General features: G+C 36.5%; 1 protein-coding gene across 2 annotated transcripts in view; it reads left to right on the top strand.

Moving 5' to 3' along the window:
* ATAD1 (ATPase family AAA domain containing 1) overlaps window positions 1-17,418 on the top strand; it is a 55,816-nt gene that overhangs the window by 3,544 nt on the left and 34,854 nt on the right. Inside the window, exon 2 of one of the 2 annotated variants that reach the window (XM_046654772.1) lies at window positions 134-308. The exons of the other annotated variant lie outside the window; for it this stretch is intronic. Within the exon in view, the coding sequence (XP_046510728.1) occupies window positions 147-308 (162 nt within the window). The 5' untranslated portion in view covers window positions 134-146. The remainder of the gene's footprint in view (window positions 1-133; window positions 309-17,418) is intronic. 2 annotated transcript variants of the gene reach the window in all.

Below are 17,418 nucleotides of genomic sequence, written 5' to 3'. Positions count from 1 at the left end.
ACACTTTTTTAAGGTAGGTCATGTTGAATTTGACTAGAAGTTAGTTTTTCGTGCTTAGTTTAAGCTAATTATCAATCTCTCAGTTTTAATGAATCTAGTTATTACCTTGAGACATTTCTGTTTGTTTTTTAAGGTTAACAATCAAGATGGTACATGCTGAAGCCTTTTCTCGTCCCTTGAGTCGGAATGAAGTTGTTGGTTTGATTTTTCGTTTGACACTATTTGGTGCAGTAACATACTTTACAATCAAATGGATGGTAGATGCAATTGATCCAACCAGAAAGCAAAAAGTAGAAGCTCAGAAACAGGTATGGTTAAAATATTTGAGGATCATTTTTCTTGTAGCCAGCAAATATTTTTCTATAAAACTAAGGATATAGTAGAATTATAAATTAGTGAGAAGTTCTATAAGACCCACATGAAGATGTATTTTTGTCATATTTCATTTCATTATTCCTAAAAGAGTATTTGTTTCTCAAATCCTTTTTGACTATGTAAGCAACTTATCAGAAGAAAAAATGAAGAAGAAAAATATTGCAGTATTTTTTTGTAAACATCCTCGTTAGAATATTTTTGTCAGCTTATAAATGAAGGAATCTAGGTAAAGTTTTTCGACAGACTGTAAACCAAAAAATGTGTCTTCAGTAAAGGTATTTTGCTTTGTATGACATTTGAAGTGTGGATAATACTGACAATCTGTCAGTTTTAGACTTGCAAACTACACTAATTTCTAATTAAAGAATTGCTAAAAGATGTTATTATTAAGTTTTAGTTTTTATTTTTTCAGCTACTTCCCTTTGTGATCATTTCCTTATTAGGATGATGTATTTTTTTTGGTTTTTATTCTTTCTCAAAAAAAATAAGCCTTATAGGAATCCTTCAGATTTTTCTTGCTGTTTGAGGACAAGATGTTCATATTCATGGAATTTTGGATTTCTTCTGTGAGTTGTGACATTGATGCATTTAGTAAACATTTATTGAGCTCCTAGCAAATGCTTGGTGCTAAGGATGAAAGATGAATAAATCTTGTTCTTTCAGAATGCTGTAGGCTAGTTTGGGAAATTGGGATATAAATAAGTGACTGTTTTACAGTGTTATGCATAGCTCTTAAATCAGTGAAAACCACAGTTTCATAAATACTGCTTTCTGTATATATATGAAAAGCAATTTGGAATTGTGAGTTTGTTCTTTGATTTTGATTGTAAAATAGTTGACTCAAGGTCTAAATTATGTCATCATATCAATCAATTCATAATATCAAATCAGTTTACTCTCAGGAAGTATGACTGGTTTGGTTTTTAAAAAATTAGAGTATATCCATGTGTCCCCCGAAGTGCAGCTTTCCCCCCCACCTGAATCATGAGAGTCAGTCTGAGGTCAAAATATTGATAAGTAAGATTTTCAGAATTTTTAAAAGCAGAGATATGACTTTTAAACAGGGAATTTTTGTCATTTATTTTCTTGGCATTCACGAGCCCCTAGAACACACATACAGAAGACATGGAGAAAGCCAAATGTAGATATTTAAGTAATGTTTTAATGGATTGTTATCATTAACCTTTTACTGAAAACTCTGTGTATTGTATTGTTCTAAATAACAGGTATATGAAGTATTAGGCACCCTGTCTGTCCTCATAGTGCCCATGGTAGGGAGAAAAGACTTGTCCGTGATAATATAAATTATAATAGTAAGTACCATATCCTAATTGCCTAATGAGTTGTATAGATAGAAACTATGGCATTTAGGGGAAACATTCACTAATAATTGAGGCAGTTGAGGATGGCTTCATGAAAAAGCTTGGCCTCTAGAATAGGCAAGGACAATTTTAAGTAGAAAGAATATCATGAACAGAGTCATGGTGGGTGTAGGAATAATAAGACCTGTTAAAGGAACAGTAAATAGACTAGTCATGTTGGGATAGAGAGTTTATGCAACTAACTAGGAGAACCTGGAGGGAGAGGAGGTAAAGGACTAAATGGACCCAGAGTATAAAGTTAAAGAACAGAGCTCTACTTTTTTCCTTACTCAGTCCTTTTAATGTTTTGGTCAGTGGATAGAGGCTGATAAGAAATGCTCAGCATTTGAGAAGTCCATCATCAACTGAGAAGGAGGCATGCTTTTTGCTTGGCCCCAGGCCTATAGCTTCTCTGTTTTTCTGCCTTTTTCCTTCCTTGCTTCCCTGGCCAACTATTGAAATATGCTATTGGCCAGTTGACGTCTTCTGTATAGGGAGTGGTAAACCATTAAAGATTTTTAAGTAGGTGGGTGCTGTGCAAAGCAATGTTTTAAGGATAATTTCCCTACAGTAATATATAGCAGGAATTGCAGTCAGTTAGACTGAAAGCAAGATCCCTTGATTATCGACTGCTATAGTCCTGGCAAAGACCTAGAGTAAGTCCTTTGACAAAAGGAGTGGAAAGGGGGAAATAGACTAATAAGAATGAATACTGGAAGGACTGTGTGATGAGATGGGAAAAGAAAAAGGACGTCTTACGAATGAATCCTCAAAGACTCATAGTGTCTGTTATAGAGGTTTAGGAACTGGTAGATAGAGCAGGGTTATGGAAAAGACATTTGATTTGGGCATATTGAGTTTGTGTTGATGGTAGGAATCTAGAGGCAAATGTTCAACCAGCAGTTGAAATTGTGAATCTAAATCTCAGAAAAAAAGTCAGTCTTTCGAGGTTCTTCATCAGATGCTCATAAGTAGTTGGACTCATTAGAGTAGTGAGTCTCACTGGGCTGCCCCAGGGTTATTCCCGTGTAGATATGTATCATTTGTGGAGTTGTCCCCAAACCACTCCTCCACTTTCCTCTTACAACCATCAAGATATATACATTCAGATATTTACTGAGAGCTTCTTATGTAATTGTCACTTGATAGATGGACTGTGTTGACAGTAATGAGGTCTGTAAAGGAGATGTTACAAAACATAAATAGTAGGCTGCAGAGTAAGCCTTCATTTAGGGACTGGGAAGATGATGTGAAGCCAGTGGAGAACGCATAGGTCGGTATGGGTAATTAGTTACCCGGACTGACCTTCCTGCTGAAAACAACCAAACAATCTAGATAAAGTATTTTTTCAAATCTTCTTAAAGGCATTCATGAGCGAGTAAGAAATTCAGATTAAAAACTTACAGCAAATATTCAGAAAGATGAGCTTGATGGCCAGCTTTCACATTGGGAGAATTTGCTGAACCTAAAGACCCAAAAGAGCTTAGGATACAAAGCACAGGACCAATCCAAGGTAGAAAGTTTCAGACTGTACTCCCATAAATCTTTGACCCCAAAAGCGTACGCCCTGTGTAAGTAATTCAGCTAAAGACAAAGCTGTATGAATGGTTTAAAAAGAGAAATTTAAGCCATATACTAGTTGAAGTGACGCATATAAAGTGTAGATAACAGAAAGTTTGAAAATAAAAGGATGATAAATGCATATACAGTACAAATACAAAGAGAAAGCTGGTTGAACAAAAGTAAACTTTAAGGCAACAATATTATTAGAGGAAATGAGGTTCATTACAGAATGATTAAAGATTCAATTCACCAGGAAATACAACATTTCTGTATTTATGTGCATCTATTAATGTAGCCTCAAAAATATATAAAGCAAAAAATTGATAGAACTACAGGGAGAAATAACATATCCATCATGATGGTGGGAGATTTTTAACGTTTCTTTCAATAATTGGTAGATGAAACATTTTTTAAAAATCAGTAAGGATGTGGAAGATTTAAACAAATAGCAAGCTTTATCTAGTGGCCTTGTATAGTATATTGTACCCAAAACAAATGCAGAGTACATATCTCAAGCACACATGTAAGATTTGTGAAATTGAATCAAATGCTAGATATAAAGCAAATCTTAAGTTTCACAGTACTGGCAGCATATTTATTACCTTCCCTGGCTATAGTGCAGTACAGGAGGGATCATTAGAAATATTCAGTAAGTTTGGAAAATAGGAAACGTTTCTAAATAACTCCTAGGTAAAAGAAAACACAATGGAAATTAGAAAATATTTGTAATTGAGTTAAAGCTAAAATATTAGGTAGTATTTCGAGAGAAATTGATAGTCTTAAGTCTATATTAGAAAAGAAGGTAGAAATTTAGTAAAATAAGTATCCAATTTAAGCTGGATGAAAGATTTTTAACAATAAACCCATAGATAATGAAAGAATGAACATAATAAAGATAAGATAAATTCATAGAAAACAATGTACTATAGAGAAGAGAAATATAGGAAATGAATACACAATAGAGAAAATCAGTAAAACTAAAAGTTGGGTATTTGAAAAAGCTAAGAAAATTGACACTTTTGTAAAACCAATCAAGAAAAAAATGAAGCTGCCAATAAATATTACCAGGAAAGATAAATGAGACGTTAAAAGTAAGGACAATTAGGGCTGGCCCCGTGGCCAAGTGGTTACGTTCGCGCGCTCCGCTGCAGGCGGCCCAGTGTTTCGTTAGTTCGAATCCTGGGCGCGGACATGGTACTGCTCATCAGACCACGCTGAGGCAGCATCCCACATGCCACAACTAGAAGAACCCACAACGAAGAATACACAACTATGTACCGGGGGGCTTTGGGGAGAAAAAGGAAAAAAAAAAAAAAAAATCTTTAAAAAAAAAAAAAAGTAAGGACAATTAATAATTATGTCAATAAATTTGAAAACCTAGATGATATGGACAAACTCTTAGAAAAATATGAATTAGTGTAGCTGATCTAAGAATTAGAATACATGCATAATTAGTCCCATACTATGAAATAAATTAATATTGGAAATATACTTCCATAAAGAAAATTTTAGGCCCATGGAATTTTACTGGCAAATTCTAGCAACATTTAAGGAACAAATTAATGATAGTAATTTTATACTTTCAGAGTGTAGAAAAAGAGGTAACACTCACCAAACCATTTTATGAGGGTAGCATAACAACAATTCCAAAATTTGTAATGGGCTGTAATTTATCTCATGTGTAAATGAATGTAAAAATCTTAAACAAAATATTAGCAAGCTGAATTCAGCAGCGTATTAAAAAAATAAGATATTATGACCAGTTGGATTTATCCCACGAATTAAAGACTGGCTTCATTTGCGGGTAAAAAAATAAATATAATGTTCTGTATTGACAGATTAAAGGACAAAACTATGATTATCTCAATAAATGCGGAAAAAGCTTTTGTTAAAATTAAACATTCATTCTTGGTTTTTAGAAGAGCTCTTAGTAAAATAGGAATAGAAGATAATGTCTTTAACCTAGTAAAATGATTTTATTACAGGAAACATACTTCATGGTAAAAAATTGAAAGCATTTCATTTATGATTGGGAGCAAGTCAAAGGAGCCTGTTGTTGTCACTTCTTTTAACCTTTTTTTGTCCTTTAAAAATTTTTTTTATTGTGGTAGCACATATATAACATAAAATTTGCCATTTTAAACATTTCAAGTGTACAATTCAGTGGCATTAATTACATTTACAGTGTTGTGCAACCATTACCATTATCTTTTTTATAAATTGAGATATAATTGATGTATAACATTCTATAAGTTTAACGTGTACAATGTGTTAGTTTGATACACTTAACATGTTGTAGTGTGATTACTACAGTAGTATTAGCTAACACCATTATCATGTCACATATATATCATTTCTGGGGGGTTTTTTGAGTTCATAAAAGTTTACATCATTGTGAAATTTCAGTTGTACCTTATTTCTTGATTGTCACCATATAAGTGCTCCTCTTCACCCTCTGTGCCCACCCCACTGCCCCTGGTAACCACTGAGCTGTTTTCTTTGTCCGTGTGTGTTTATATTCCACATAGGAGTGAAATCACCTGGTGTTTGTCTTTCTCAGCCTGGCTTATTTTGCTTTGCCTAATTCCCTCCAGGTCCATCCATGTTGTTGCAAATGGGATGATTTTGTCTTTTTTTATGGCTGAGTAGTATTCCATTGTATATATATATACCACATCTTCTTTATCCACTCATCAGTCAATGGGCACTTGGATTGTTTCCATGTCTTGGCTATTGTGTATAGTGCTGCAGTGAACACAGGGCTCCATATGTTACTTTGGATTGTTGATTTCAAGTTGTTTGGGTAGACACTCATTAGTGGGATAGCTGGGTCATATGGTAGTTCTATTTTTAGTCTTTTGAGGAATCTCCGTACTGTTTTCCGTAGTGGCTGCACTAGTTTGCATTCCCACCAGCAGTGGATGAGGGTTCCCTTTTCTCTACGCCCTCTCCAACATTTTTTTAACAGGGGTAAGGTGGTATCTTAGTGTAATTTTGATTTGCTTTTCCCTGATGCTTAGTGATGTTGAACATCTTTTCATATGTTTATTGGCCATCTGTATATCTTCTTTGGAAAAATGTTCATATCCTCTGCCCATTTTTTGATCGGGCTGTTTGGTTTTTTATTGTTCAGTTGTGTGAGTTCCATATATATTATGGAGATTAACCCCATGTCACATAAATGATTTGCAAATATTTTCTCCCAGTTGGTGGGTTGTCTCTTTGTTTTGGTTCTGGTTTCTTTTGCCTTGCAGAAGCTCTTCAGTCTGATGAACTCCCACTTGTTTATTTTGTCTTTCGTTTCCCTTATCTGAGAAGACATTGTATTTGAAAAGATCCTTTTTAGTTTGATGTCAAAGAGTGTACTACCTATATTATCTTCCATGAGTTTTATGGTTTCAGGACTTATCTTCAAGTCTTTGATCCATTTTGAGTTTATTTTTGTGTATGTGTGAGATAATGGTCTACCTTCTTTCTTTTGCATGGCTGTCCAGTTTTCCCAACACCGTTTATTGAAGAGATGGTCTTTTCTCCATTGTGTGTTCCTGGCACCTTTGTGGAAGATTAGCTGTCCGTAGATGTACAGTTTTATTTCTGGGCTTTCAGTTCTGTTCCATTGATCTGTGTGCCTGTTTTTGTACCAGTACCATGCCGTTTTGATCACTATGGCTTTGTAGTACCTTTTGAAGTCAGGGATTGTGGTACCTCCAGCTTTGTTCTCTTTTCTCAGGATTGCCTTAACAATTCGGGGTCTTTGGTTGCCCATATGAATTTTAGGATTGTTTGTTGTATTTCCTTGAAGAATGTCATTGGGATTCTGATTGGGATTGCATTCATTGAATCTGTAGATTGCTTTGGTAATACAGACATTTTAACTGTGTTTCTTCTTCCAATCCATGTGCGTGGAATCTCTTTCCATCTCTCTATGTCATTGTCAATTTCTTTCAGTAATGTCTTACAGTATTCATTGTATAAGTCCTTCACCTCCTTGGTGAAATTTATTCCTAGGTACTTTATTCTTTTAGTTGCAATTGTAAATGGAATTTTATTCTTGAGTTCTCTTTCTGTAGGTTTGTTATTAGAGTATAGAAAAGCAACTGATTTTTGTAAGTTGATTTTGTACTCTGCAACTTTACTGTAGTTGTTAGTTATTTCTATTAGTTTTCCGATGGATTCTTTGGGGTTTTCTATATATAAGATCATGTCGTCTGCAAACAGCGAGAGTTCCACTTCTTCACTCGTTACTTGGATTTCTTTTATCTTTCTCTTGCCTAATTGCTCTGGCCAAAACCTCCAGTACTATGTTGAATAAGAGTGGTGATAGTGGGCATCCTTGTCTCGTTCCTGTTCTCAGGGGGATGGCATTCAGTTTTTCCCCATTGAGTATGATGTTGGCTGCAGGTTTGTCGTATATGGCCTTTATTATGTTGAGGTAATTTCCTTCTATCCCCATTTTGTTAAGAGTTTTTATCATAAATGGCTGTTGGATCTTGTCAAATGCTTTTTCTGCATCTATTGCGATGATTGTGGTTTTTATTCCTCATTTTGTTAATGTGGTGTATCACATTGATTGATTTGCAGATGTTGAACCATCCCTGTCTCCCTGGTATAAATCCCACTTGATCATGATGTATGACTTTTTGATGTATTGCTATACTCGGGTTGCCAATATTTTGTTGAGGATTTTTGTATCTTTGTTCATCAGTGATACTGGCCTGTAGTTTTCCCTTTTTGTGTTGTCCTTGTCAGGCTTTGGTATCAGTGATATTGGCTTTATAGAATGTATTAGGAAGCATTCCATCGTCCCTAATTTTTTGAAATAGTTTGAGAGGGATAGATATTAAATCCTCTCTAAAAGTTTAGTGGAATTCCCCTTGGAAGCCATCTAGTCCTGGGGTTTTATTCTTTGGGATGCTTTTGATTACTGTTTCAATCTCTTTCCTTGTGATTGATCTGTTGAGATTATTTGTTTCTTCTTGATTCAGCTTGCGGAGATTGTAAGAGTCTAAGAATTTATCTGTTTCCTCTAGAATATCCATTTTATTGGCATTTGGTTTTTCCTAGTATTCTCTTATAATGCATTATATTTCTGTGATGTCTATCGTTATTTCTCCTCTTTCATTTCTAATTTTCTTTATCTGAGCTGTCTCTCTTTTTTTGTCAGTCAGGCCAGGGGTTTGTCAATTTTATTTATCTTCTCAAAGAACTGGGTCTGTTTCATTGACCCTTTCTACTGCCTCTTTTGTTTCAACAGCATTTATTTCTGCTCTGATTTTTATTATTTCTCTCCTGCTGACTTTGGGCTTTGTTTGTTCTTTTTCTTATTCAGTTAGGTGTAATTTGAGATTGTTCATTTGGGATTTTTGTTGTTTGTTAAGGTATGCCTGTATTGCGATGAATTTCCCTCTTAACACAGCTTTTGCTGTATCCCATATGAGTTGGTATGGTATATTTTCATTTTCATTTGTCTCCAGATACTTTTTGATTTCTCCTTTAATTTCTTCAGTGATCCCTTGCTTGTTCAATAGCATGTTGTTTAACCTCCGCATCTTAGTCCCTTTCTCAGCTTTTTTCTTGTAATTAATTTCTAGCTTCATAGTATTGTGATTGAAAAAGATGCTTGTTATTATTTCAGTCTTCTTAAATTCATTGAGGCTTGCCTTGTTTCCCAACATATGGTCTATCCTTGAGAATGTTCCGTGTGCACTTGAGAAGAATGTATATTCTGCTGTTTTTGGATGGAGTGTTCTATATATGTCTCTTAAGTCTAACTGGTTTAGCTTTTCATTTAATTCCACTGTTTCCTTGTTGATTTTCTGCCTGGATGAGCTATCCATTGATGTGAGTGGACTGTTGAGGTCCCCTACTATTATTGTGTTATTATTAATATCTTCTTTTAGTTTTGTTATTAGTTGCTTTATGAACTTTGGTGCTGCTGTGTTGGGTGCATAGATATTCATAAGTATTATTTCTTCTTGATGGAATGTCCTTTTGATCATTACATACTGCCCCTCTTTGTCTCTCTTTTAACTTTCTTATCTTGAAGTCTACTTTGTCTGATATAAGTATTGTGACACCTGCTTTCTTTTGTTTGCCGTTAGCTTGGAGTATCGTCTTCCATCCCTTCACCCTGAGCCTGTGTTTGTCATTGGAGCTGAGCTGTGTTTCCTGGAGGCAGCATATTGTTGGGTCTGGTTCTTTAATCCATCTCACCACTGTGTCTTTTTATTGGAGAATTCAATCCATTTATGCTTAGGGTGATTATTGATGTATGAGGGCTTAATGCTGTCATTTTATCACTCATTTTCCAGTTTTCTTGCATTTCCTTTGTTTCTCATCCTGTTTGTTTTGGTCTAGCCATTGAATTGTGTAGTTTTTTATGATGTGTTTCTTTGTTTTCTCCTTATTTATTATTTGTGTCTCTGTTCTGCTTTTTTGTTTAGTGGTTACCGTGAGATTTGTATTCAGAATCTCGTGGATAAGACAGTCCATTTTCTGATGGCCTCTTATTTCCTTAGTCTAAACCAATTCAGTCCCTTTCCTCTTCCCCTCCTAATTTGTTTTTCTCACATCTGATTCCATCTTGTGTTGTGAATTTGTGGTTAAAGTGACAGGATTATCTTTGTTTTTGCTGTTTTCCTTCCCTTTAGCTTAATGCTATACTTGAGTATTTATTTCCTATACTGATTCTGTTTACCTGTTTATCTCCTTACTCTGTGTTTTGTGACCCCTCTGTCCCTTTTTCTTTTTTCAGGTATGAGGGCCTTCTTGAGGATATCTTGGGAGGAGTAAGAGGGGTCTCGTGGCTATGAACTCCCTTAGCTTATGCTTGTCTGGGGAAGTTTTTATTTCTCCCTCATATCTGAGAGATATTTTTGCTGGATAGAGTATTCTTGGCTGAAGATTTTTGTCTTTTAAAGATTTGAATATGTCATTCCATTCTCTCCTAGCTTGTAAGGTTTCTGCTGAGAACCCTTACACTGAAAGCCTGATAGGGGTTCCTTTGTAGGTTATTTTCTTCTGCCTTGCTGCCCTTAGTATTCTTTCTTTGTCATTCATTTTTGCCAGTTTTACTATTATATGCCTTGCAGTAGGTCTTTTTATGTTGACATATCTAGCAGATCTGGAAGCCTCTTCCACACAGATAGATTTCCCCTTCTTTCCCTAGGTTTGGGAAGTTCTCTGCTGTTATTTCTTTGAACAAGCTTTCTGCTCCATTCTTCTGTTCTCCTTGAATACCTATAATTCTTGTGTTGCATGTCCTTATTGAATTGGATAGTTTTTGGAGATTTTCTTCATTTCGTTTTAGTCTTAGTTCTCCGTCCCACTCTATCTGAAGCATTTCTATATGTCTATCTTCGATGCTGATATGCTCCTCTGTGATGTCTGCTCAAGTGTTCAGGGAATCTGTATTTTGTTTTATCTCTTCCATTGTGTCTTTCATCTCTAATATTTCTGATTGATTCTTCTTTATAGTTTCAATCTCTTTTCTGAAGTAGCGCCTGAACTCGTTGAATTGTGTCTCTGCATTCTCTTTTAACTCTTTTGAGTTTTTTGATGGTAGCTATTTTGAATCTTGTCATTTAGATTACATAATGTCTGTGTCCTCAGGACTGATTTCTGGGTACTTGTCATTTTCTCTCTGGTCTGGGGATCTAATATGTTTGATATTGCCAGAAGACATGGCTTTCTCTTTTTGTTTCCTGGTGTTATTTGGTCACAGTTACCACCTATCGCCACTTGGTGGGGGTCAAGAGCCTGGTATTCTGAGCCCTTCACCTTCAGCTGAGATCCCAGGCCCTGGAGCCAGCACTGGGCAGGTGGAGGGAGGGGCGCTTTCTCCTGTGTGCTCTTGAGGTTTTTCTCCCTCTGCCCTCGCTATCTGGTCTCCTGGGGTGTTGGCTTGGTAAGGTCACCCCCTGCGAAAGCTTTCACTCTGATAGAGGGCTTCTCTCTAGGGTGCAAGGGCCCTTGGGGATCCTTGATGTTCCCACAAACGAATGTCCCCTCTCCTGTTCCTTCCCTCTCGGAAGCTGCCCACGGTCCCAGATCGCAGTCTTTAGGGGAGGGAGGGAAGTTTTCTCTCACCCCATTCCACCTCCTGCAAGGGGTACTCCAGCCTCCCCGTGCTCTGCCGTATGGCTGTATGGGTCTCTCTGACATTTTTTCTGTTGCGTTTGGATGTCCTTTGTTGCAGTGTAATGTCTTTTTCATTGTATGTTGACAGGGAGAGATTACTAGGAAAGCTCAGTCCACCATGATGCTGACGTCACTCCATTTCTTTTAACATTTAAATGATTATTAGCCAATGTGTAAGTCAAGAAGAAAAGATAAGAGGTAGAAGGGTTGGAAAAGAAGAGACTAAGCAGTCATCATTCGTAGATAGTATAATAATCTACATAGATTATCTTTAAGGAAGTTTATAGATAAACTATCAGGATTAATAAGAATTTAAGGGCTGCTGAATGCAAAAATCAACTGTATTTCTCTTTACCCGCCACAGTTGGAAAATGCAATTTTAAAAAGCTACGATTGGGGCCAACCCTGTGGTTTAGTGGTTAAGTTCAACGTGCTCCACTTTGGTGGCCCAGGTTCAATTCCCCAGTGTAGATCTATACCACTCAGCAGTGGCCATGCTGTGGTAGTGACCCACATACCAAATAGAGGAAGATTGGCACAGATGTTAGCTCAGGGTGAATGTTCCTCAGGCAAAAAGAGGAAGATTGGCAGCAGATATTAACTCAAGGTGAATCTTCCTCAGCAGAAAAAAAAAAGATATTATTTACAGTAACATCAAAAATATACAGTAACTGGCCAATACGAATTGTACAACACGTTTATAGAGAAAATTATAAAACTATTGAAAGCTTAAGTTAAATTCAGTGTCAATAAAAAAATACCAACAGGGCTGGCCTCATGGCCTAATGGTTAAGTTCAGTACTTTCCGTGTCTGCGGCCTGAGTTCAGTTCCCGGGTGCAGACCTACATCACTGTAGTGGCCATGCTGAGCTGGTGACCCACACACTAAAAAGAGGAAGATTGACAACAGATGTTAGCTCAGGGTGAATCTTCCTCAGCAAAAAAAACACCACCACTGGGTTTTTTTGTTGTTGGTTATAGTTTTTTCTAAAATGTATGTGAAAGAATACAAGTTTATGAATAGGCTAGGTACTCCTAAAAATAAGACATATGTGTATTAGGAGAGAGAGGATTTGCCTTAATTTATATCAAGACTTATGATAAAGCTATAGTTATTAAAACAGTGTACTATTGGCACAGGAGCGAATTAGCAAATTTAGCAGACTAGAGTCCAGAAACAGACCTACGCATAATATGGGAGCTTGATGTATGCCAGAACTGGCTTTGCTTTTCAATTATTGGAGAAAGGATGGACTTTTCAATAGGTGATACTTGGACAATTGGTTCTATAAGGGAGGGAATAAAATTTGATTTCTACTTGATACTGTACACAATAATCTCTTCCATGGATTAAAGACTTAAATTTATTCATATTACAAGTATTTATAGAGCACCTACTCCACGGTTCTTTATGCCACATCTGTATATTTTAAAGATGTCCTTTTTATCTACCCAATTTTAATAAAAGCACGTTAAAAAAAAATGGTCAGAGGAGCAAGACTATAACCAGAATAATGTAAGGTATTGGTACCAGTCTTTACCACCCCAACACACCTGAAATACACTAAACACTGCGGACTGTAATACTGGTTGACTGTAGCAGAGATTTTCAACTGGAAGGCCTACATCGGAAATATGAGAATTTGGGGAAGTTGGTGGGGTGTTATGATTTTTAAAAGCCTCTCCTCAAATTCTCTCTCACTATCTGGAAGATCATTTGTGTAAAGTCGCCAAAACCAAAGGAAAAGAAGGTTGCAAAAGAGAGCATTTGGTTGTAAATGTTGTGTTATAAAATGATTAAGGAGAAAAGGAAGTCATGAGGTATGTGATGGAAGAAAGCGATCTGTAATAAAATCATTAAACTTGGAGAGAGCAATTTCCATTCATTGGGGACAGCCAGTGTAATCTGGAGTAAAAGAACTTGGCCATTCCAGAGTTTGCTGGGGGGAAGATGATGAAGAAAAGGGAAAAGAATAGCAGACAAGGAGGAGGTGGAGAGTTGCTGCCAAGGAGGGTGGAGGTAGGTCCCAGGGGAACCAGGAGGGGTTGGGGTCAGTAGTTATAGGAACATTTTAAGTTAGTCAATTGTTTTATCATCAAGAAGGGGAGATGTTATAACTAAATGCCAATGGGACTGGAGGAAATTTGAGACCTGCTGAGGTAAATGTGTGATCAGTGTTTAATGAGATAAATCATTGTGGATTATGGAACATTAGGACGTACTTGAAGAAAACATGAGCTTATTGGAAACTCAGTTGTTTTGTTTTTATTAACTTCTCAAGCATTTCTGAGCAACTTAGTAGTAGATGTGAGTGGTAGTGCTGAAGCAGCATTGAGGCTAGGGCTTACTGGCATAACAAGAAGTGTAAGGAGTTGTAAGGTTCTGTGGAAGACATTGTTGAAATAATGACCCGTGGTCCAGGCCATTTAGAAAGTCAAATGGGGGATAATTTAGTTGGAGTATAGAAAGGAATTAAGGAATTAGAGTACACATTGAGGGCAAAGAACAGGTGTGAATGTGGGAAAGGGGGAAGGTCTGACTTCTGTGGTCACAAAGGAAGAGCACTGAATATAAAAGCTTAGATAACATTTTGAGCTTACCAGATATCATCAGTGGGCTTTTGTGAGTTTTAAGGCAGTGCAATTTTGAGATGAAGGGTAAAGGATGACAGGTGCATTCAAATCAGGAACAGTAACCTAGAAGTAGTCTTATGTTTAGATTAAGCAGGATATTTATTAATAATTTCTAGCCTGAAGCCAGGAAAACTTCCAGCCTGGTGAAATGTGGGATAATAAGTAATGAGAGAGAGGATGGTTTCAGCAGAGTGTTACACAGGGACAGGGATTTTCTAGGCACATGGTGCTGCTTGGATTGTATTTTAGATGTAATAGAGGAGTTTTGATAGGCATATCTGTGATGAACGGGTGGGTTGGCTTAACTGGGATGTAGAAAAACAGGGAGTATCTAGGTTTACTCTTCCGAGCTTTCAAGTATGGGATGAATAACAATGCTTGACCTGTTCTGGGCATTTATGAATACAGTATTTTGTTTAGCATCTTAATTGAGCTATATAATATTCCTGAGATTGTAGTTTAGTTGTCAAAGACCAGAAAAGATTTACTACTGAGAATTCTTCATATATGTGAAGGTCATATACCGTGGCCTTAGTTGTTTAACTTAATGTCTTCCTATTTTTAGTCCTATCATTATGCTGTGGTCTTCAAAACTTCTTTTCAGTTATTTTGAGAGAAGTCATAGCTGAAATATTTTGTGAAGAGATGATACACTGAAACCTTAAAAATAATTGGAACTCTCACCTGCCAGGTATTTTTAAGAGCAGCCATCACAGAATGCCAGTTACCGTTTGGCAGAGCTAACGTTTGTTGATGCCAGGAAGGCATTGTGAACTGCATTATCAGTCAAATGGGTTTTAAAACTATTGTTCACTGAACCTTCATCTTAGAAGAATGAGAAGTTGAAGTAAATAAGGAAATTTAAATAGGAAATCAGTAAGGAATAAGCAGTTGGTGTTGCTTCAGTGGCCAAGAGAAATGGTTGATGAGGAAAGAAAAGCAACAACGGAGGGAAACTCGAGGAGAAAAAGTCAGTGCAGTATTGTGTTTTCTACGCAAGTGTAGTAGAAGAGCACTGTAGTGGAAAGCCATCTTACCTAGTAACTTTCAGAATACGTGCAGTAAAATTGGAAAGAAGAAATTTAAGTGCACCAACCCTAAAAGAGAAGATGACCGTCTCTGCATGTCTAGAAAACAATGTTTTCTAGAATTTTAATGTAAATTTGTGATAAGGGCTTATACCTAGTATATAAAGATAATTACTCAAATTCTTTGCTGTTTCCTATTTAAATGCATTTTTAAAAGCTTTAAATCAGTGATTTCATCTGTGTACACTTAAATTGGAGTCCTTTAGCTACGACCTCAGTAAAAGGTTTTTGACTTAAGTTTAATTAGGTCTTCTGCATATTTTCACTCTTAACTTGTTAATTCCATCTCTAACTTTTCTAAAATTATTCTTCCAAAAGAACAATCGATTTTTTGAATCTTTTAGAATCTGAATGAAATGAGTGTTTCTTTTCTGCTGCTCCTTTTCTCCATTTCCTCCTTCCCCATTCTAGGTAAACATATTAGTTTACTATTTTCTACCTCACATGCTAAAAAGTGAAATACCATGAAAGGATAAAAACTATTATGAAACAGTTAAAAAGATAGCTATACGGTAAAAAGTAAGTTTCCCTCCTACTTCTGACTCTCTTCTTCCTTCCACAGAGACAGCTACTACTTGAAGAAACCCACTTTAAATTAAAACCCAAGCAAATGTTGGTGACTAGAAAATATAATTGTCATTAAGCTGTAAATGATAAAGCAGTGCATGAATATAAGCCATTTTTGGAGTAGTCCAATCATAATTTTGTATTTCTAGATAAAACATTTTAGCAATAGGGGCTGAATTAAAGGTATCAAAGCTAGATAATTGGATAACTTATTCCTGGAAGACAGTTTGGTCTTGGTATAATGTGTTTTAGAGTGCTTTCTTTTCATTCATTTATTTGCTAACCATATTCTGCTCTCCCACATGAGGAATATTAGTGTTTCAACAGAACATGAGCTTTGAAATTAGGCAAATAAGGGTTTGAGCTCTGGTAATGCCAGTTCTAGCTGTGTAATCTTGGCAGTTCTTTTAATTTCTCTGACCCTTGAGTTCCTCATCTGAAAAATGAGAATAATTGTAGCAAGCTCTCAGAATGGTTTTGAGGGTTGACAATAAAGTAGCCAGCACAGTGCCAGGTATGTGGTAGGTGCTCAATAAATGTTCATTTCGTTTCTGTTAGTGTTATTTTTTTAAATTTTATTTATTTATTTATTTTTGAGGAAGATTAGCCCTGAGCTAACATCCACCGCCAATCCTCCTCCCTTTGCTGAGGAAGACTGGCCCTGAGCTAACCTCTGTGCCCATCTTCCTCTACTTTATATGTGGGACGCCTGCCACAGCGTGGCTTGACAAGCGGTGCATAGGTCTGTACCTGGGATCCAAACCAGCAAACCCCAGGCTGCTGAAGCAGAGCGTGTAAACTTAACCATTGTGCCACCGGGCCAGCCCCTCTGTCAGTGTTATTAATGCCACCTGAAGACGTTGTTAAATGTCTGTTGTGGGGGAAAAGATTCTAGGTAAACTTGACTACAGCATTTTCTATCTCTATAAACGTAAACAACATAGTTGATAATTTTTATATAGGAAATCCGAGATATAGAAAAAGGTTGTTGTTATTTAAAACAAGAGGCAGTTGTGGCCTAGATATTTTAAGGGGGACTAGTTAGTGGGGGATAAAGCAGGATTTCTCAGCTCAGGACTGTTGATATTTTGGGCTAGATAATTTGGGAGTGGAGACAGTAGGGGACAGGTTATCCTGTGCCTTCTAGAATGTTTAGCAGCATCCCTGTCTCTGCTGACTAGATTCCAGTAGCAGCCTCCCCACTACCCAAGTTGTGACAACCAGAAGTATTTGCAGACATTGCCAAATGTCCCATGGGGAGCAAAATCACCCCTGGTTGAGAACTATTGTTTTAGATCATGGCCTAAAAAGAACACATGTGGGATGACTTCACATGTATAGAAGCATAATGAAAAAGAAGAGTAAATTAATGTTATTATAGATACTAAAATAGGATACCTTTCATAGCTGACATATAAAAAGATTTAAAGTCAGTGAAAGAGAACTTATTTACAAGAAAGGGATAAAAGAACGTGGAAAAGGCTACTTTATCCATTGATTCAGTAATTTTACAAGGAGGGTAGCTAAATAGGAAAAATGATGTGGTTTATAGCACGTATGAAAAACTACTATATTACTAGGATATGATCAACACACATTTTTCCTAATCCTCTAACTAATCCATAATGCTGTGTGATGTAAATTTCCTTTCAGAGCAGCAGTACCCCTGATGAACAGCAAGATCTCATATA

This window comes from Equus quagga, chromosome 2 (assembly GCF_021613505.1).
Source record: "Equus quagga isolate Etosha38 chromosome 2, UCLA_HA_Equagga_1.0, whole genome shotgun sequence".
In the NCBI taxonomy this organism is placed as follows: domain Eukaryota; kingdom Metazoa; phylum Chordata; class Mammalia; order Perissodactyla; family Equidae; genus Equus; species Equus quagga.
This window is presented reverse-complemented; position numbering and strand designations above follow the sequence as displayed.